This window comes from Oxyura jamaicensis, chromosome Z (assembly GCF_011077185.1).
Source record: "Oxyura jamaicensis isolate SHBP4307 breed ruddy duck chromosome Z, BPBGC_Ojam_1.0, whole genome shotgun sequence".
Classification (NCBI taxonomy): Eukaryota; Metazoa; Chordata; class Aves; order Anseriformes; family Anatidae; genus Oxyura; species Oxyura jamaicensis.
The window spans coordinates 39,924,136-39,944,983 of NC_048926.1; the positions used below are offsets into that span (position 1 = coordinate 39,924,136).

The 20,848-nt window shown below is 38.5% G+C and overlaps 1 protein-coding gene across 2 annotated transcripts in view; it reads left to right on the plus strand.

The window, feature by feature from the left end:
- The first annotated feature begins 8 nt into the window (after positions 1–8).
- PTAR1 (protein prenyltransferase alpha subunit repeat containing 1) overlaps positions 9–20,848 on the plus strand; it is a 36,405-nt gene continuing 15,565 nt past the window's right edge. Inside the window, exons 1-5 of one of the 2 annotated variants that reach the window (XM_035309695.1) lie at positions 9–179; positions 5,159–5,328; positions 10,216–10,282; positions 14,919–15,023; positions 17,770–17,983. In XM_035309695.1, the coding sequence (XP_035165586.1) occupies positions 94–179; positions 5,159–5,328; positions 10,216–10,282; positions 14,919–15,023; positions 17,770–17,983 (642 nt within the window). In that variant the 5' untranslated portion in view covers positions 9–93. Of the gene's footprint in view, positions 180–3,786; positions 3,944–5,158; positions 5,329–10,215; positions 10,283–14,918; positions 15,024–17,769; positions 17,984–20,848 lie in introns of those variants that run through there. The other variant, XM_035309696.1, reaches the window with a different exon arrangement.

The window sequence follows — 20,848 nt, forward strand, 5'->3', positions numbered from 1 at the left end:
GCCCCGCGTTGCCGGCCGACCCGGAAGAGCTCGGCGCGGCGCGGCAGGGCCCGGCACGGCCCGGCACGGCCCGGCACGGCTCGGCGGCGGAAGATGGCCGAGTCGCCGGAGGAGGTGGCGGTGCTGGTGCAGCGGGTGGTGAAGGACATCCGCAACGCCTTCGCGCGGAACCCGCACATGTGAGCGGCGCCGCCGGGACGGGCACGGGGCTGGGCACGGGGCTGGGCACGGGGACGGGGACGGGGCCGCGGAGGGTCCGGAGCTGCCCTCCCGGCTCCGGGGGAGCCGCCACGGCTGCCTGTGGCCGGGCTGCCCGGGCAGGGCCGGGTGTGCTCAGCGGGCGGGCGGGCACTGCGAGCCCGGCTCATGTGGAGCCAGCCCCGAGCCCCCGGCTGAGGTGCCTCTCCTACCCCGGCTTCCTCTCCCGCCCTTGAGACACACACCGTGTGAGGGGAGCGACTCTCTGCCCGGCCAGACTCCATGTTAGCTACGGCAAGTGAGACAGCAGATCGCGGGGAGCAGCGCTGTGGCTCCGACGCGCGTGTCGAGAAAGGGCTGCGGCCCCTGGGGTGGCGGCCTGCTGGTCTGCCCCAGAAAATGGCACGCCGAGCAGTTATTTAGGAGCCCTGCGTGCGCTTCTTTAATTTGCTCGAGGGAGAGGATCAGGATGAGCATCCTCACGCTTCGCTAAAAGTAGCTAACCGTTTGGGTAGGTGGCCAGGTTTTAAAATACAGCATATGGGTGCTGCCTAAAAAAGAACTGCGTTTTGCCATGGAGTTTCATTTTTAGGTTGTGAGCCGTAATATGCTGTAAACAGCCAGTATTTGTGAATGAATGCTGTGAGCCTTTTTAGTCCCTACTCATTCTCCAAAATCCTTCAGCGATGGCAAACTCGGAGACTGTTTTGGAAGAATATGCTGCAGCTGCTGTTTTCTTTCGTACAGTCCAGGGGATGAAAGTAGGTTACAAGAGTCATGTGCTCCGCGACCGATGCACTGTGTCATGCTTGGAGGGAGGAAGCATGGGCTGGCATATCGCTCACCTGAGGTGGAGCAGGGGGAATTCAGCCTGCCGGGACTCTGGGCCACAGCACCCGTGTGGATCAGACAGGCTCCAGGCCCTTGGCTCCAGGCCTCCTGCCTCTGGAGCAGCAGGTTGCAGCCCCGATGGTCCGGAGTCCCCACAGATCTGACACCCTGCCTTCCTCCAGTGGGCCGAGACGGTCGTGATCCTTTGCAGGCCCTGTCAAACGTTATCCTCCTCAACTGTGTGTCCCATTTGTGTCACAGATCCAGCTTTGAATTCCTTAAATGATATCTGACTCCACAGAAATTAAGTGGTTTGGCCAGTGCACGATCTTTGTTGAAGACCTCATACTTTTTCCACGACTCTAATCGCTCTTACGACGTTTGTTGTCCCATGTCTTTGACTCTTTGTTCACTTGCCCCCATGGCTTCTCTTGGAATGGATGGTTTGTTCTGGCAGGCTCCATGCTTTCTGTGGTTTAAAGGGGGTGTCTCTGGTCAACAATAAAAGCACGTAAAAATTCAATTTTGGGCTAACTAGAACGTTGCTTTTTCTCTTCTATTCATTTGTTTTGAATTAGATTTGGAGCTAGCTTTCATAAGGCTATGAAGTTTACTGGAAGATACTTTTACCCAGTCCCTACAAGCATAGGTCCCGATAAAATCATTGGCATGAGTTGTCCCACTGGAACTGATGGATTGCCAACACTGAACAGATCAGTGCCTGTCTTCTTTTTCAACTTTGCTATTCTTTTGCGTGTGAGGTCAAAAGAGAATACAAGATCCACTTGTCAAAAAAGTACATGAGTTTTATGGGTGTGATTGAAACGCTGAACTCTTGATGGTAGCCCAGCATTTGTGTGTGAAATGTGAGGATGCTTTTTAGTTTGCCGAGAATGATCTATATCACTTCAGCTCAGATCACTTTTTCCGTCTCAATTCACCATTTTCCTAATGTGTTTAAAAAACACACTTCATTTTATTAGATTAGAAACTCTAAATCAAGGCATCTATTGGTATGATGGCAAATTTCTCTGCTGGGGACTGAGAAGGAAACTTGATTTGTAGAAGTCCTTACTGATACGAAATTTGTCTTGCTGCTGGCAGAGCTCAGCAGGTGGTTGCACCTAACTTCTCCAGTCTTGATGCAGGTTGAAGAAGCTCTGTAATGACTGAGGCCTTCCGTGACAACCTCAGTTAAATCGTCCGCTGAGTTCTAGCAGCTTCCATTGTGTGTTTTAGGATTGTGAGTGACCATGATAACACTGATCATCTGTAAATCCAGAGGTAGTTCATGCGGTTTTTGGAACATGACCGTAGTACTTGCTTTTAGGAAAATAAATTCATGCACACCAAAAAACATCATAAAATTCAACAGACAATAACGGAAAATCAGGTGATCTAGGGAGTGAAATACTACTTTCACAGTAGGTGGTGCTTCAGGTGATAGCAAAGAACAGCAGCCCTCAATTGCTGTTTCCTTCAGAATTGTGAGCAGCTTGTATCTTGACCTAAACGAGGATATCCTCCGTCCTGCAGCTGGTTTGTGCAGTCATGTCGATGTGACCGAGGTGTGCCTACGCCTGGCCCGGATCGATGGCTGCATTCAGCAGGGATAAGTGCCAGGTCCTGCTCTGGGGTCACAGCAACCCCAGGAGAGCTGATGGTTGGATGTGAGGATCTTTAAGTTCTTTTCCAGCCTGGATGATCCTACGATTCTGTGACCGGAGGCTGTCTGCAGAAGATTAAGGGTATCTCAGTCATTTACTTTTACAAGCGCTAATTGGGTGACTGGTGCCTGCACAGAGTCCTGCTGCAGAAGCTTTTTTTGGGTGTGCAATGGAGAAGAGGCTAAAAGTGTTCTGAAGCAGTATCTGTTGGGCTGACAAAACGAATGGCCTACCTTGTTACTTGCTCCTTTTGCAGACCAGAGGGGCCTTCAGGAGCAGCCAGCTGGAATAGGTGGTGGTTTGCATGAATTGTTTTGGCCATAAGTTGGGCACCCTGTCATGGATATCTGCTCTTCTGATATTTTAAAGGATAAATTCTGTTCCTTCTCAGGAACTGAATGCCACATACGGTTTCTGAACCACCCAGGTCATCAGAAACAACACCAGGGTGTTGTAGACAACATCTCTACCAGATGACAAGTCCTGGTTTGCATCTCGGGAAAAACTGGGCGGTTATCAGAAACACTGTTTCTTGCGCTGCATTTTGTCTTCACGATTTTTGTTGTGCCATGGTATGATCCTCTGCCTCTTGGCTTGCTGAGCATGACCCCAGAGTTGGGGTGTTTGGCTTGTCAGCTCCATGCCAACCCTACCTATCTGTCTTCGTGGCATCTTCAGCGCAGTGTTGTGAAATTTAGCCTTCCCGAGTCAGACCTTTTTTACTTGGTAAGAACAGAAGGTGTGGCTGTGTGGTTCTCCTTATTTTTATTTTTTTATTTTTTTTTTTCCCCTTGCTGTTTACCTCTGGTGTACTGTCTGTAGGCATTAGCTGTGAAACTTTATTGGTTATTCACAGAATTCATTAGCCAATCTTTCTTGCAGCTGAGGCCCTGTGTGTCCCAGTATGCAAAGCCAGAGAAAGTTTGACCAAGGACTAGGTTTAAGATTCGTAAATGCAATGGAGCCAGCACTAAGAACCAACTTCAGTCTATAAGGCACCTCCTTGAAAGTGGCAGTCTGGAATGACGTTGTAGGCCGAATCTGACCAGCTTTGTGAAAAGCTTAACTTGTTTTTTTCAGTGGAGCAGCAAGCATGAAAATCTTCCTTTTGATATTTACTGCTTACAGTGTAGTGGGTGGTAAAGAGTTTTCCTCTTCTGTTCCCAGGTGACAAGAGATGGGTAGGGGACCTGGCTGTGCATGTGGAGACAGAGCCAAGCTATTTGGGGATGTCTTCCTTCCCTCAGGTTACTTGTGCTCTTTGTGGCTTGTTGCAGTCTGGCAGAATAAATCAGTTTTCTGGAAAAGCAGGTATACTTGTTCTTTAACAAGCACGTGGTGTCACTTTTTCTTTTAGACACTGAACTAAATCAGTGCATTCAGATTATCCAGTAACAAAACTAGTTTAAGGTAACTGAGTTAAGGTTACAGGGTTGGGACGTACCTGTAGGCCTCGTACTGGGAAAATTTAAGGTGTTTCTGAAAACTACAGGAGATATTTTTTTCCTATCTGATACCTGAGGAGCTTCCTTCTCAGCAACAGACATTTTTCTATGAAACAGGACATACAGGTGAAATCATTCATAATAGCACGTATAGAATAATATTGCTTCTGGTCCAGGTGAGTGTGAATAATTGACAGTCTGTTTGTTTTTAAGAAGCTGTTAAAGCTACTCTTCCAACACCCATGCATACTAAAAGCTGAGGAAAAAGGAAAAAAATATATCACCCCTTGAAACCAAAAAGCTTCAGATACTGCTGCTGTGTTTGCTGGTATGATTTTTTGTGGCCCTGTTTTATTTATTTGATTTTTTTTTTCCTAGAGGCTTGGTTAATGTTGGTAATGTGAAAATACAAAGCAGGGACCTTGCCCATTCAAGACTTTTTGGGAGAACCTAGTGTAACTTTTGTGAGCATGTTCAGAAAAGCCAGAATCACCAGAAGGAATCTTCTTAGATAGCATTTTAAAGATTTTAAATCCATTCATGTTCATCCAATCATGATTATTATATTGAGGATGTTCGGCATGTCTTAAAATGTTCCTGGTTTTCTATTGCTACAGCACTGGGGAGCTAAAACAAAATTTTGTAGAGGCTCTTAACCAAAACCACAGCTAGCTTTTATATTGTGTCTGAATAAATTGTGTGGTGATAAAATATGTTTAGGCTTTTTTTTTTTGCCCCCTCAACTTAAATCTTTATTCACACTTTAAAACGTGTTTGAATCATTTATTTACTGAGTTAATTTGCTACATAATTGTGCAGAGGATGGCTTTCTCAAAACACGTTTTGTCATACCTGAAGTCTAGGAAGAAACAAGAGGGTGAGTTGAGAATAATGATCACGGAGTTCTGTAGTGTCAGGGAAAAAAGTGATGAACTGGCAGGAAGCACTGCTTTTTGAGAAAAATGATTGGCAAATACTGGAAGTAAGTTTAATTATATTTCTTTCTGTTTTTTTTAGAGATGAAATTGGATTAATACCCTGTCCTGAAGCCAGATATAACCGGAGCCCTATAGTCCTGGTAGAAAACAAGCTTGGTGTGGAGAGCTGGTGTGTCAAGTTTCTTTTGCCATATGTCCACAATAAACTTCTACTCTACCGACAAAGGAAACAATGGCTGAACAAAGACGGTAAGTTACCCAGTTGGAGAATAGTATCTTACCTGATTCTTAACACACATCTTTTATTTACCTTTTTTGGACACTACACTGCTCCTTCTTGAAGGCAGTTTCACCTGTTTTGAAAGAACTGAGTGCAGCTGTCAGGCTTTATATTGTGCTTCACAGCGACCTGAACAAGTTATATTGTTGCTTGGTTGAAAATGCAAATCCTTCCTCTCTTGCCACATTGGAAAGTTTAGAGGGAAGTGGCTTGTTCCCATGAGTGATTTAGGAAAGTGACATTTCTGTGTACAGAAGAAATTATGCCCTGAGACAGAAGGGCAGTCCTGGTGGTGTATGAATTTGAAGTAAGAAAGAAGTGTAGTGTTTTTTGGACTTAGGGGTACCAGAAGTCATATGTCCAAACAACTTGGTAATTGTAAAACTCTGTTCCGTTTTTCTTTTTGTTGTTGTTGTTGTTCTGTTTTTTTTTTATTTGTTTTACTTGTGTGAAAGATACTTTTGTATGTATTGTCTATTTTGAATGTGTGGTGTTTTTATTTCTAAAGATATTTTTTTAAATTATAAACAAGTGTGACATGAGATATTTGACTCTTTACAAAGTAACTAATTTTGTTTAAAACAAGAATGAAAAAGGGTGACTGTAGTTTGGGAAGCGAGTTTTTCTGCTTATGGCTTTAGATCTCTTCTAAATGGCAGACACCTTAAAAATTTTTCATCCTATATGCTTCTCTCAGTTGGATTCAAATTTACTGGCACACTGCTCCTTTTAGGCAGGTTCTTGTGCTTTCTTGTGGTGACACCATCTGTCTGGTGCATTCCTGCCTGTCCAGCAGGAATGGCAAGGGTGTTCTGACTGTTCAGAAAGTGTTACTACTGTCCTCACAGATGAAGCATCTCAGAATTTCTTCTCGCAAAACATAGGCCATAAAATTATGCATCAAAAAATACTGGAGCACTGTGAAGTTTAGATAAGTGCCTCTTTATTGCATCTTGTTAGACTTGCTTCCTTTGAAGAGTAACACCTTTCTCCTTTGTTTCTTTAATTATGAAAGCCAGTGTCACATGTTTGAGAAGAGATGACCAACAGTATTTTCACATCTTCTGAGTAAAACATGATCAGGACCTCACCTTGCTAGTAGCATGTCTGGAAGCAATGTACAGCTTACAGCATTTAGCATGCTGTACCCTTAAAAGAGTCACACATTTGATAGGAAATTCTAGTGGAAACTGAACTGCAGTGGTGGAGGAAATGAAAGCAGAAGTCTTTCCCAGACAGACCTACATAACTGTTTTTAACATAGGTTAAGTAGGCATACTACGTCAAGAGACGTTACCTTTTCTATACATTTGAAATATAATATCCTCAATGATTTCCCTCTGAATTATTTTTTTGTAGGTAAGACTTCATAGTGAGAATTTGGCAAGGTAGTTATTTTCTTCTGAATGTAGTGAAGGTACAGATCTATTGTTGCTGCAAACTCAATTGCGTATTCTATTGATATTAATAAACAGTGATTGCAAATACAGTCTCCTGTTGCCTCTTCTGTGTTGTTTGAATTACCCTAAGCCATTTTAGATAGAACAAAGAAGAAGAAGAACAGGGTCCTGATTAAGGTGTATGATTTCATCTGATATTCTTCTGGCAGATTCCTAGAGTGCAGCTTTATAATCAGTCCTTAATAACTTACTGAGAGATGTTTAATTTTATCATGGCTTCTTTTGAAAGTTTGAAGGGTTTGGGGGATCCAGGATCAAGAGTACTTCTTGCCATTGTTCTAGTTTAGAAGTCCCAGTTTCATAATAAGGTTTTATACTTTCTCCAAATTTTTTTAATATATGCATGTATATTATTTGTGTATGACAAGAAGACAGTTGTCTGAAATTGCTACACATCCTCTCTTTTTATGCAGTGTATCATTGTGCATGTTCCCAGAATATCCGGTCCTCCTATAAACCTGCAATTCCACTTCTAAAGCAGTGGAATTCTTTCTTCTTCTAAATTCTTCTAATTTCTTTTCTTCTAAAACAGAGGATTTTTTTTTTCTTTTGAAAAGCGCATTAGTGTGATACGCGTACAAAAATAAAAATCTGGATACAGTCATATTTGAAAAGACAACAAGCTAAAAATACACAGTCATTCTTGCCTTCTTGCATCTGAGGAAACTTTTAAAGTACAGAATGATATCTATTTTCTGAGCATCTGTGGTGCTGTGTTTTGATTAAAATGTATCCAGCAGAAAGTGCTTTTAAAATTTTAAATAAGAGACATGTTGGTTTTTGTTCTTGACACAAAGAGAACTCTCTGGCAACTACTACCTATATGTGCCAGATCTGTCACATGACATTGCATGAAAAAACTCAGAGGTTACTAAAATTGTGTCATTTGACATCTCTGGCTCAGAATTCATATTTCGTGAAATCTACATCTGCTGTTTGTTACCGAAAACGTCAAAGTAAAATGGACTGAATGAAATGGTTATTGCTTGGAGATTTTCCTTTTGTCTGCTTATTTCCTGTGATTATGTTCAGGATACAGTGATTTTTTTTTTTTTTTTCAAACACTTCTGTAAAACAGACAAAATGGTAGATAAGCTAGTGCTTAAATTGTGCATGTCTTGGTGTTGTTTCAAACCTTTGGCAATATCAGAATAGTCACATCAGTGGGAAAAAAATGACTTTGTAGGACAAACAAACTATATTCCTCTATGTGGAGTTATGTAGTTTCTGCAAACGGTTTCTAAAAAGAATTTTAAAGATTGATATAAATCTCATTTAACATATCTATTTGTCATAGACTATATAACGATGGTACCTAATAATTACTAAAACAATAAAATTCAACACTCAGAAGTTCAGGTTTTTAATGTCTAAGTTCAGAAGCTCTGTGTTGTCTATAATGATCTTTGTCACAGTACTCTGTTGTTTCTCTCCATTTCCTCTTATCCTGCATTTTGCAGTCCCATTTACCTTCCACTTCTATATCGAATACCTTTTCCTCCTACAGCAAATAAAAAAGGTCCTGAAGGCAGATCTCCTTTATTATTGCACAGTCCTGGTGCCTTGATGCTTCTGTGATTGAGCAGAAGCATTGGACCCTTTAGATATAGCCTGCAGACTTGTTTGCTAAGTGATAAGCAGCTGAAAATGAAATGCATGATAAGTGTCAGTCAACCTAGATTTGGTGGCTGAAACTCTTCACAATATGTTTTAAAAATTATACTAAGCCAGCAATTTGCTGGCAGTTTAGTTTAAATATAATAAGAAAGCAAGACTAAGATGGATGTGGCTCCCTTGTCTAGGGGAAAAGCAAATACTAAAAATTTGTATGGGGTTTCTTCTTTTGTGTTTGTGTTGTTGTTTTTAATAAACACCAGCTGGGGAGAAGGTTGGTTGTATGGAGTAACTTAAATGAATGAAGGTTGGTTGAATGCAGTTACTTAAATAAAGGAGAACCATTTTTGGTTTTTAGTGTTGGTTTGTGTTTAGCAGCAAAGGTGGTAATTGCTGGATTTTTTCCTTCAATAAACTCTCAATTGCCCTATAGTAGGTATGTGAGTTTGACATAAAGAAGATTTATGTTACCTTGGAAAAGTGATTATTAGCTGTTGGCCCCTTGCATTTTGAAAGGCAGCAAGTTTTCCATGTTTGTATTGTTTATGACACAAGGTAATAATAACAGAATAATTAGTGTTTAATTGTGCATATTGATCACATGTACCATTGATAGACTTTTTTAAAAGGTCGCATAACTGCTAATGTATTAAGAATGTTAAATGGAAAGTGTAAATGAAACAACCACAGCTCACAAATTTACTTTATATTTCTTCTTATACATCTGCTTTTGATTTGCTGAGTGTTGCCAATGCGACTTTTTGAGTGTACAGTTAAAACCATAGCCAGCAAAACACTTATTAGGTGTTAAATTTTACATATGTGAGTAATCCTGAATATTTTATTGTGGACACTGGCATTTAATTTTATCTGTGTAAAATTAAATAGGTGTTAAATAGGTGTTGAAGTACTTTGCTATCTCAGAGGTTGAACAAGTCAAAAGAAAAAGCTGCGTACATTTAGGCATCATATTAAGAAAAGTGTTTGCACATCTTAGATGGGCTTCATGCCCAGCAACAAACAGGTCTTTAAACAAACAAACAAAAATCATTATATGCAAAAAACAAAACAAAATGGGGAAAAAAAAAGAAACGTGAAAAAACAAATTCAGCTTAATTCTTTGAGGTAATTTTAAAAATATCACCGTAACAGCTCAGTTCAAAATTGTCACAGGGTACTAAAGAGGACTTTTTTTGCTTGCATAACATATATATAAAAATATATAATATATAACTATATATATATAACTTATAGGCAGGAGCATCATGAGGAGCACAAATTTGCTCTGTCAGACATAAGTGAACAAGTAGGTATGCAGTTATAAACAAAGATACTCCACTTTTTCACACAGTTAAATAACAACTGACCTCTCTGAGAAACATCTTGGTTAAAATATAAATTAAGTAATTTTCCTGTCCGTCTCTGAGAGCATATGATGTGTTTGAATCTGTCTATCTGGTTATTTATATTTCTATATAGATGTATCTGTATACCTATCTGTTCATATGTATCTAGATAGATAAACAATTAGCAGTCAAAAATTTCCAGCTGCAGACTTCTTTGATAAGATTAGATAATAATATATAAGTCCATTATTCAAATAGCCAAAAGGGAAGATACGGCTGATTTTGCTCCCTCTTAAATTTTGCAGAGGTGGGCATCCATAGGTGCAGCAGCCATGGGAGGGGAGACATTAAGGACGGATGGGGGCTAGGGGATTTCAGAGAGATTACTGCTTTTTGTGAGTCATTGCTAATTTCTTTTTTCCTATACTCATTTTAGAGCTGATAGATATCACGTGTACACTGCTGCTACTGAACCCAGACTTCACCACGGCTTGGAACGTGAGGTAGGTTGCCCTGAGCATATGACATCAGAAAGACCTGGGCCTAAATATGCAAGTCAGCCACAAGCTCTGCTTTAAGTGGTAATTAATGACACAGCAACAGCTTCTCGGCCAAGGAGTGTTGAAGGAATGTTGAACATCTCTTTTATCCTGTATGCCTCACAGATAATTTCATACTGGTTTTGGTTTTTGTTTGTTTCATGCAGACAAAGTTTACGCTGCTGCATGTGAATACAGGGATTAGGCCCATTTTGGGGGCGAGGATGGAAGCCCCATTTGAACTGCCACTTTTCTTTTTGTCCACCAGCTGAGTCAGGCTTCAACTGAGTTGTAAACTTGAGATGGACAGATCCTTTTTGCCAAATCGCATAGCGCCCAACTGATGTCTGCTGTCAGATTTCATTGTTTCCATTTTACCATTCGTTCAATATTATACCTGAGTCCTTTTGAGCTAACTGTTCCATTTACTACCATTACCAGTGCAGCTTGTCAAAGCTGAATAGCCCTTAATAGATATTTACTGCAAGAGCAGGGGAGGAAGTTGTATTCATAGTGTTGTGAAGCAGGTAATTTTTGTCTAAATCCTGTAGGTGGGGGAATATTATTCTGCATCCCAGGTAAGATATGACAGTCTAAAAGGAATAGCATGGTTAGAGGACTGGCAGGAAGTTGTTAGTGTCCAGGAGGGCTCTTGTTTAAAAGAAAGCAAAACAACAAAAAAAAATGCTTTTTGTAGTTAAACAAAACTAGTAGTTTAATTTCAGTAGGGAAAAATGAACAAAAGTACCTAGAAAAGTGATGACTGTGGGTTGCTGTCAGCCCTATATATTGCAAATTCAGATTTTTTTTTTTAACTGATGATACAGTTCTGAAGGATTCTGAACTCTCTAGCGTCTTGGGTGTAAGAAAGGCAGGTCGAAGTGGTAGCAAAAGGCTTAGTGTCTTGACAATGTATACCCCCAAGTAGCTTTCAAGTAACAAAATTGAATTATTAGCATGTATAAACACTAGAGCTATTAGAGTAATGTAATCTTGTGGTACATAAAACTGAATTCAGGTTTTTCCTTTGTCTTTTTGATGCAAGTGTGTCCATCCTTAACAGTCTGTGCATTTTTTTTCTGCCTGACAGCTGAAAGAGTTTGTTCGTACATACATGAAAGGGGTAGTTTAAAATTGCAAATGGAATAACAGTGTTAAGGAGCGTAGATGAAGATCATCTCTTTTATGGCCTTTATGGTTTACCACAGTGTGCAAAAAACTTGAGAGGATGCCTGTGCTACCTTGATTTTTGGTGGGGTGGCCTGGTTGGTGGTTTGTCTTTGAAGCACTGTGTCACGTTCTGAGAGAAGCTGATGTCATACCAGCCATTCAGTAACTGAGGAGTTTGCCTCTGAGTGCTCTAGATGAGGTTCTGATGTGCTGAATATGGTTTAGGCTGCCTTGGTTTAGGCTGCTGCTGGGCATTGGCCCTTTCGAAGGGTAGGCACTCAATGGCACAACCCAAGCCAAAGCACAACGCTTCAGCCTCCCTACTATGCTGTGTAATTCCTATTTCAGCACGCTACAGTTCAAGGCGGACAGACGTGGGTGATATATGCAGTCACAGAGTAGAAGGACAAGCTATGTTCTGCACAGATACCAGAGATAAATTTGTACTGTGGATTATTATAAGCTGGGAACTAATTGTGTGGGACTTACACTCTGCTTGCAGAACATGATGGATCAGCCGTGGGATGATTGTTTTCATCTTGCAGAGGATGTTTTTTTTGTGCCAGATTCATCCTATGCTCTTGACACACAAATTCCCTGTTTTATTTGGAGAGGAAAAAAAACATCATAGATTGTGAGAAGAATAAGAGTTATTTACTGAATAGCAGCCTTTTCTGCAGAGTACTTTGTGTACAGTCTAATAACTTTATCATTTTAGACTGAGATTATCCATGTTTCCTTCATTGTGTTCTCTGCTGAGAGCTTCAGAGGTAGTGATTGACCCAACAGCATTGAATGTGGAGAGAATGTGGTTGTTGAGAGTAGGAAAAGGAAATCTCTTCCTTGGAGAGGAGACAGGAATTGGCAGAGCAAGGAGACAAGTGGTAATGTGGAAGGGTAATGAGTATTTGAGCTCAAACGACCATCATAGAAAGTTGTATGTCATTAGTGAAGGACAGGAGCAGAACATAAAACTTTAAACATACTATCTGCTAGGAACAGGTAATATAAAAAGTCTGTCTTGACTTTGGAGGTATTCTAAACAGCACAATGTGCCTGCACAAGCTAGTCTTCTATTTACTTATTTTCATTAGAAGAAGCTTGGAAGATACAGAATGGCAGAGCCTATAACCTAAGCAGGGAGAACTGATCAAGAGCCAATTGTGTGGTGTAGGAACGCATGATAAAGAATAGGAGATGTGTCATTTCTTAGCACTCAGAGGGAACTTCCTGTCATACAGAATGAGCAACAAGGCATTTGCAGTTACTAATCATAACTTATTTTATGTTTTTAGAAGTTGAAAAATCTTTCAAGCTACTATGACCAAAATCTTTATGTAAGTTATTATGAAGGAAATTGTCATAGGCATCATTGTTGTTGATATCGTTGCTTACATGTATGATTGATCAAATGTCAAAAAGCATCAGATAAGAAGAAGCTCTGAAAGTTCAAATATTTTACCATGAGATATCAGTGACTTCAAAGATGTCATTAAAACATGAAGCAAGTGAAGAGCATTTCAGATTATCTCTTAAGGGAGCTAGAATTCATAAAGTTGAAGAACTAGCAGTGGTTCATGTGGCAAAAAGTGAGCTGGAAGTTGTATATCCTAAATTTGATATTTGCTTAAAGAGACTGAAATAGGATTATATGGAGTTTATAATACCTTAGTCATACCTATGGTTGAAGTCCCTTACTTAGGAATGAGGGTATCTCTTGAATGTAAATCTGTGAGGCTAAAAACTGTTTTCCTACCACAGCAGAAAAATTAAATCTTGCCTGTGATGTTCCTCAACTTTGCAAAACTTAGAACAAATTTAAGAGTGAATATGTTTGAGCCTATTTATTTACAGTTAATACTTTAGGATAGAAAGGGCAATATCCCCATGAGGAGTCTGTATCTTGGGAAGTTGCTGTCCTGGTAATCCATATTTAATCTAAACCTGTACATGTTGCTTTTTTTTTCTTTTTTCTTTTTATTTTTAATGTTGGACTGATCTAGACTGCTCTTTCTCTGTCCATATACGTGGTTTTTTGTTTTTTGTTTTTTTGTTTTTTTTTTTACCAAAATGTCACCTTTTCCATAGCAATAAAAGACCAGTTCTTCCACCTGCCAGAGTGTTGCCATTCTATGTTCTGTTTCACACCACAGAGATGTTTTACTTGGTATGTAGGAGTTGTTTTCATACTGTATTTCTTTCCCATCCCACCACTTCTTTTTTTTCTTTTCCTATGCCCTCCACCGACTAGCACTCCTCTTGTTTAACCTGGTGCCATGCATATGACTGTGGTAAACAACGTCATTTAAAAACAAACAAATGAACAAAAAGCCAGAATTGCTACAGCTTTATGCATGCTGAGGTTCTGGAAGAGGCATGTTTCCTGAAATGAAATGGTAATTTTGGACTTTATCGTATCTTAACTTTAAAGCAGCTATCTAATAAGTAGATTGGAGAATAGGAGATGGAGGCTAATGTTCTTGGAATAGCCAGTGACAGGGTGATGTCTACAAACATGCTTGCAAGGGGCAGGAAGAGTTATAAATCCGGAAAGGCAAGCAGGGTGTGGAGCAGGGAATTCTGTGCAGAGAAGGCAAAAAAGGTAAAATACAGACTTTCACTCTGCTATGACTGTATAGGGGGTGCTCTGGGAAGGCTTTTGTTAGCTGAGCAGTAAGTTTTGTTAGGGCAAATTCCTTTTTTTCTCTCTTCTTTTTTTTTTAACCAGAAGGTGTTTTACATATGAGTAAATGTAGTGGTTTCTGCCTTTCTGGTAAGTTTGCAAAATATTTTACACACATAGAATATTTCTCCCTTCCTTCTAAATCTAGGAATCGTCGATACTGTATCTTGAGACATATTTAAAAACTGTGTGTGAAAATAAGGTGGGGGGAAGCTGTATGGAAGTGTGAATGTATTTTCAGATATACAGAATAATCCAAAGGTCTAATTTCAAGAAAGATATTTCGTCATATATGTAACTCTATTGGCAGTCCTTGAATTAAAGAAAAAAGAAGCAACTTACGTTATTAAGACTCTTTCAGAGTGTGCAGATGAAAGCAACATTACTGTTAATAGGCATTACATGTAGCCCAAACTCCTTGGCTTTCTGATTAGTAACAGAAAATGTGGTAGAGGCCACACACAAAAATACAGTTGATCTAGTGATTTTTGTTGGTGATTGTTGTTAGAATTGAGAACCAACTGATTGAAAGTATTAAGATAAAGTTCTTTGATTTGGATTTATTTTGTTGGGCCTAGCTGAATAGTGGTGCCTGTATATAGCCAAGTCAATCCACCAAAGCCTTTTAAATTGACAGTGAAATTGTACTTTAATGCAAACAAAATGCAATGCTGTTTGTTATTGGGATTTGTGTTTTGTTTTCAGGTTACATCTTTTATTCATACAAATTTATTTTATCTTTTGTAGGAAAGAATTAATACTATCTGGCACTTTAAATCCACTTAAAGATTTGCATCTTGGAAAACTGGCGTTAACCAAGTTTCCAAAGAGTCCAGAAACATGGATTCATAGGTTTGTTTCCCTTGCCTTCTGTTGCTTCCCAAAACTTAAACATTCTTCCTAGGTGTTTTTTGTTTTGTTTTGTTCTTCTGCGAGTGGGTTAAGCAGAGTGCTGTATGGAAGAGGACACCTAGAAATACAGCAGATTCTTTGAGCCAGTCACTGTAAAATTCAGTTCTTTAGCTTTTTAAGATGCTTCCCTTTTTCTACACATACAACTACAATCATATGCAATATGATACACACAAAATATACAATCATATGCCAATATATGGCATATTTTTTAATGAGCTTTGGAGATGGGATCATTTTTCCTAAGGGTTTGTCATGTCTTGCAGCACCTAAAATTCTTTTTCTTAGAATTTTGTTTCCATCAATAGCAACTATTTGAGCATTGTGGGTTACTGTCCCCTAGCCCCCCAGCCTATAACTCTATTGTTTGTCTACAGATACTTTGAAGAATCTATAAAACCTAATCTCTGTAACTAAGTTGGCTTCTTTTCCATTTCTTTGGTAGTCTTTTTGGTTTGGTGAATATGTTTTTATCATTTCTAATTTACAAGATGCCATTAAATCACTAGTGCTAAATATTAAAATACCAGGCCACATTTTGGAAAAATATAGTACCAGAATTACTGAAACACAGAGCTAACCATTTTAGTCATGACTGAGTGTATGTAAAATTCCTGTAGCACAACTGAGTGAAGTATAGACACATTGCTCATTTTTTTTTATATTTTTTTTACATTTTTATTAATCCTTTTGCAGAAATTTTCAAGAGATTTGAATGGAAAATGTTAGAAAGCAGCTCATAATGTTTGCATTTCACATGCCCAGTATTGAGACAACGAGTTAATATCCTATGAGGGGATTCACATTCTATCAAAAACATATACAAGTTTCAGTCTTAAAGATAACACGGATTTTGGGATGAGGGAGTTGTTGGTAAACTCTTCTTTTTGAGTGGATGTGCTCAAAATTCTTGAAGTTTACATAGAATGTAATACATGGAATATTACTAGGTGTTACTTAGGGTAATAGGGTATTACTACCTCACTTAGTTTCTGTTAATTTCTATCTTGGTGGTATTGATTTAGCAACTGCATTAATGAGTTTCTTCAATGTTGATTTTTAATTTTGTTACCCTTTAGTGGTTTTCAGCATCTTCATTTTAACTACTCGTGCTGCTTGATTGCTTTGTTTGAAGCAAAAGGACTGCATAGAAATAATGGAAGAACACCCTGCAGTTTGTCATGGTTTAGCCTTTCCTATGTGTCAGTGGAAAACTAATTTTAGCATGTAACTAGTGCTGAGCTTGGTGCCATGCATACCATTATGAGGACCAACATACATTTATGAAACTAGTCAGAAGTTTGACTACAAGCTAAGTTGTAAGGTCCTTAGTATTTATTGACATCTTAGAAATAATGAAAATGTCTCTAACTTTAATGCAATCTTAAATTAGGAATATTTTTATTAGTGTTATAATTTGTTGTTCTTTCTTGTGTTTGCTCAGAATAAAAAAGTAGTTTCGAGAATGATTGAGATTTTCCCATTTCTTGCATATCTGGTGACTGAAGTTAAAAAATAGTGGATGGTAATGTTTAGATTACAATTGTTCGTATTGTTTTCTAGTAGTTTAAATCTTGTTTAAAATAACTTAGAAAAAGGCACAGTTTAAATAAATATCGAATAAGGATTTTATAAACATTCTTCAAATGAGACACAAAGCAAATGGATTACTCTTTTTTTTTTCTGAGTATTATCTTTTTTACAGCTGCTATTTTATGTATGATGGAACTGCAAAGGAGAATTCTCAATTTATTTTTTAGCTGACACTGTCATGAAGTAATTAATAATTGCGTTTGTGACTGATGTGAGTCAGTACAAAATGACTGATTTGAGTCAGTACAGAAAAAATCCACTGCACAAACTGAAAGTTGTCCAGCTTTCCAGACCATTCATTCCATGTGATCTCATTGTCATTATCTTGACACTTACTGCTGCATGGATATCTGCCATAATTTTCAGTTCTCTGTAGAGACTGCAGATGTACGTTTTCTGTAGCATTGAGGACACCTCTCAAAATACAGTCCTCATCTAAAAATACTGCTAAAGCCAGTCGAAAATAAAATTGAAAAGCCGTGTAGGAATCTGTATATGTCTCAGTGACTTCAGATCAAATATGTATTAGTCAATAGTAAAGACATTTATTTCAGTTCAGCCTGTAGCCACTGAAACATTCAGTCTTTTGCATTTTCTTTCTGCTGATGATGTACAGAAACTAATTTTGCTTGCAGTATGCAGTACTGAGAAGTGTAAAAAATGCACATGAAGCACAGTCAATATCTTTACTGAGTCACATTTTTTGCCTAATTTTTAAACTTTATTTTAGTGCTATAAAAGCCTCTGAAAGGAACTCTTGAGAAATCATATACAGACCTTGAATTGTTTTCCTTATTTGCTGTTCCTTTTTGTTTTCTTCTGGTATGCTGTAAGTAGTCATGGCTTACAGTAAGCAAACAAACAAATACAGCTAAAGTTAAATTATATTGGAGTGTGATCATAAAGTCATAGTTGTCAGTAGGGAGCAGTTCAGATGGTTGTGTTTGCTACGTTTTCTTATTCAGCCTCTAATTACAGCATCGTTCAGATAATGGGAATCTCAGAAAAGCTTGATTGATTTATATAAATGCAAAAAATTGTTTTTCTCTAAAAATTGGTCTCTCATCATTAACACTGTACATCGTTTAACCAGACGATGGGTGCTACAACATCTAATTCAGGAAAACTCCTTGCCCACTCTTGTGAATAAAGGAAACTTGGGAGCAGCACCTGTGGAGAGAATTCATCGACTAGTGCAGGAGGAAATGAATGTCTGCTCTGAAGCTGCTGGGAGATACCCAAGTAACTACAATGCCTGGTCCCATCGCATCTGGGTTTTGCAGCATGTGGGAAAGCTGACTGTCAAGGTATAATGCAATAGTGAATAAAGTCTTAAATTTCCTTGTTTAAAAAAAAAAAATACTGTTTGCCAAGCAGATCCTCTGACATGGGTGGATAGTGTCATATTAAGTGAGTATAGACAGCTAAGCATGTTCTTAAAAAACAGGCAAAACATTGCAATACATACTGGTTTGCATTTTTCTTGCCAGCATAGTCAAGTTATGCTCTGCAGAAAGAACAGTTTTTTCCTGCCCATGTACAACATTCTGTTCATCCGTTGGTATTTAGTGTTGGTGAACAGGTAGAGGATAGGTAGGACTATGTGAGCTAAAACAAAGAAGGAACAAAAAATGTTTCATAACACTAATCTTGAATTTCCTAATAGAATAAAAAGATAGCACATGATGGATATTATTTTGATAGTGTAACATGATGTCTTATTTTCCTACCCTTACTCTGCTTCTCTATCAGGTCAGAATATTGATGTACTGAGTTAAGACAGCAGGAATTACAGAGAACACATAGTAGTTCCGATAGCTAGTTTCTTCAACTCTAACAGCATCTTTTGGCAGCTATGCTTTTGGCATCTTATCAGGCCATTCCAGCTCCAGCAGTCTTATGTGGTGGTGAATATTTGATAGCACATGGTAGTATTTAAAACTTTGAGACCTATGGAAAATAGACTTAATTCAATGTGGCACGATCTAAAATTATATACGTGGTTTTGTAATGTTGTGGTTCCTAAAATGAGAGGTGAATTGACTGTGAATTGTAGGCAGATACAGTGACACATCATTTGCATTTCTAACAGCACTCACAGTATTTTGTTGTAAATCTGTAGCAGAAGTAAGGGAGGAATTTAGAGAAGGAGGTTGAGCCTGTAGAGTTCTTACTGTTAGGTCTTATGGGCCAGCTACTGCTAGCAGTGGATGTTGTTTTGCTCGTTTCCTGTTAATTGTCACCTGAGAAAATTTAAAAATAGCTGTGTCAGATTAGTAGAAGATAGCAAGTGTGTTCCGGGCTCCTTGAGGGGGACAACACAGAATTTATTCCTCCACCAAATAAGATGTGAAAAGATAGGTATGGGAAAATCAATGATACAGGACTGGGACAGCCTGGAGGTTAGAAATTAAGGTTAAATAAATAATAGGAAATAGGGACTTTTACATAAATCTTTGACAGCTTTTTTAAAAGCCTTGGGGAGAAGGAGGCAAAAAATGGTAACACAATTAAGACTCAGTAATTTTATGCTTTAGTTGACTGTAGTTCAAACCATAAATGTTTTTGGCACCTGCTTTTCCTTAATAATTAAAATAAATACAGATAGTTGCATCTTGATAGAGTTCTCAGAGTTGGAATTTTTGTGGTGGTTTTATTCATTGGCAGTTGTCAATGTTTTGTGTGACAAGTCACAAGTGTGCCACTGGAGGAAAATGCTTAAATCTGTTAGATCACTCCCAACTCTATTTGCTTTGGCAGCCATCCCAGTTTCCCTATTGGTCTTCTCTTTAGCCTTGTTACTAAGGAAGTGGTAGTTTTCTTTCGTTTTGTCCAACTGGCTTTCATAGACTTTGGCAAAATTTTACCAGGGCTGCTGATCATCTAAGTGGGTTTAACCCATTGGGAAAATCTCCATATTGAATCTAGATATTTTTCATGGCAACACTGATGTGCTCTTCAGAGACAACACTCTTTAGATGGCCTAGCATTAGATGTTTCAGATACAAGAAGATGAGGAAAGTGTGGAACAAAAAAGATAGAAAGAATCTTGAGATAATATTTGTATCTATGTAGAATTAAAAGGCAGAGTTAGAAAGTGATTATTTGCAAGATGTGTCATGAGAGGGGGAAAAAAAGGAACAGGGTAAAAGTGGATGTTACCGAATTTTACAATATAAATGTGTTTTTTTCTTGCTTGAGGTCTCATTTTCTATGTTCAGCCAGTTGTGTGCTTAAGAATGATAAATTTCATTGAGATTTGAGTTGGAAACTGTGCTGAAGAAACAGCAGATAAAACAGATATTGTGGTTCTTCAGCCATCTAGTTCTTGCAAGATTGCCTCAAGTTAGAGGTCACTGTTTTATTTAGTGCCATATTTCTGCTATGATGAAAACTTTGCCAGTAGTATTAGGTTGTTCTTAAAACAGTGTGCAAGAAAATAGATTCCCAGAAATATAATGTATATGTTGTATTATCACTGAAATAATACTTCGCAAAACCAATGTATCATCTATGAATTTATGTTGGCTAACATTGGAGTTTTGGGGGGCTGGTGGCAGTTTGGTGTTTTTTTTTTCTATTTTACCTTTGGTTTTGTAAACCTAATGATTCTGCTGACTGAAACTCAGTTCAAGCTCAGGAAAAAATATTTGAAAGGCTAGAGAGAAAAGTTTGAAACTCTAAGATTTTCTCACAAAATATGGATGTTTCTTTATTCTTGCACTAGACATTAAAAAACACTGTTTAGTTTGAATATGGAAATCTCAGTTTGTTTTTCCTGCAGAACTTGAACCATAATAGCAAGTTTACAGTGTATTTGAATAGTCTTCATTAATATTCATTACAGATCTTTCAGGAACAGATTGTTCCAAGCCCATCATATCTTTCGGGTATTGGAATACATAACTCAGAAAAGGAGGAGAAGGTTTGACTTCAGTTTTTTCCCTTGACAGTGCAATTAGCTAATGGGGAAAAACATAACTCCACGCACCTAGTAATAGATGAGTGTAAAATCAGTTGGAGAACAAGTATAAGAGAGTAGTATCAGTATAGTCTGTTAAAATTCAAACCCATCATGGTGCATTAGTGTGCAAGGACAAAAATAGGATATTATTCAGGAACTGTGGACAAATTTTAATTTTCTTTAGACAGAAGTAATCAACTTCATAATT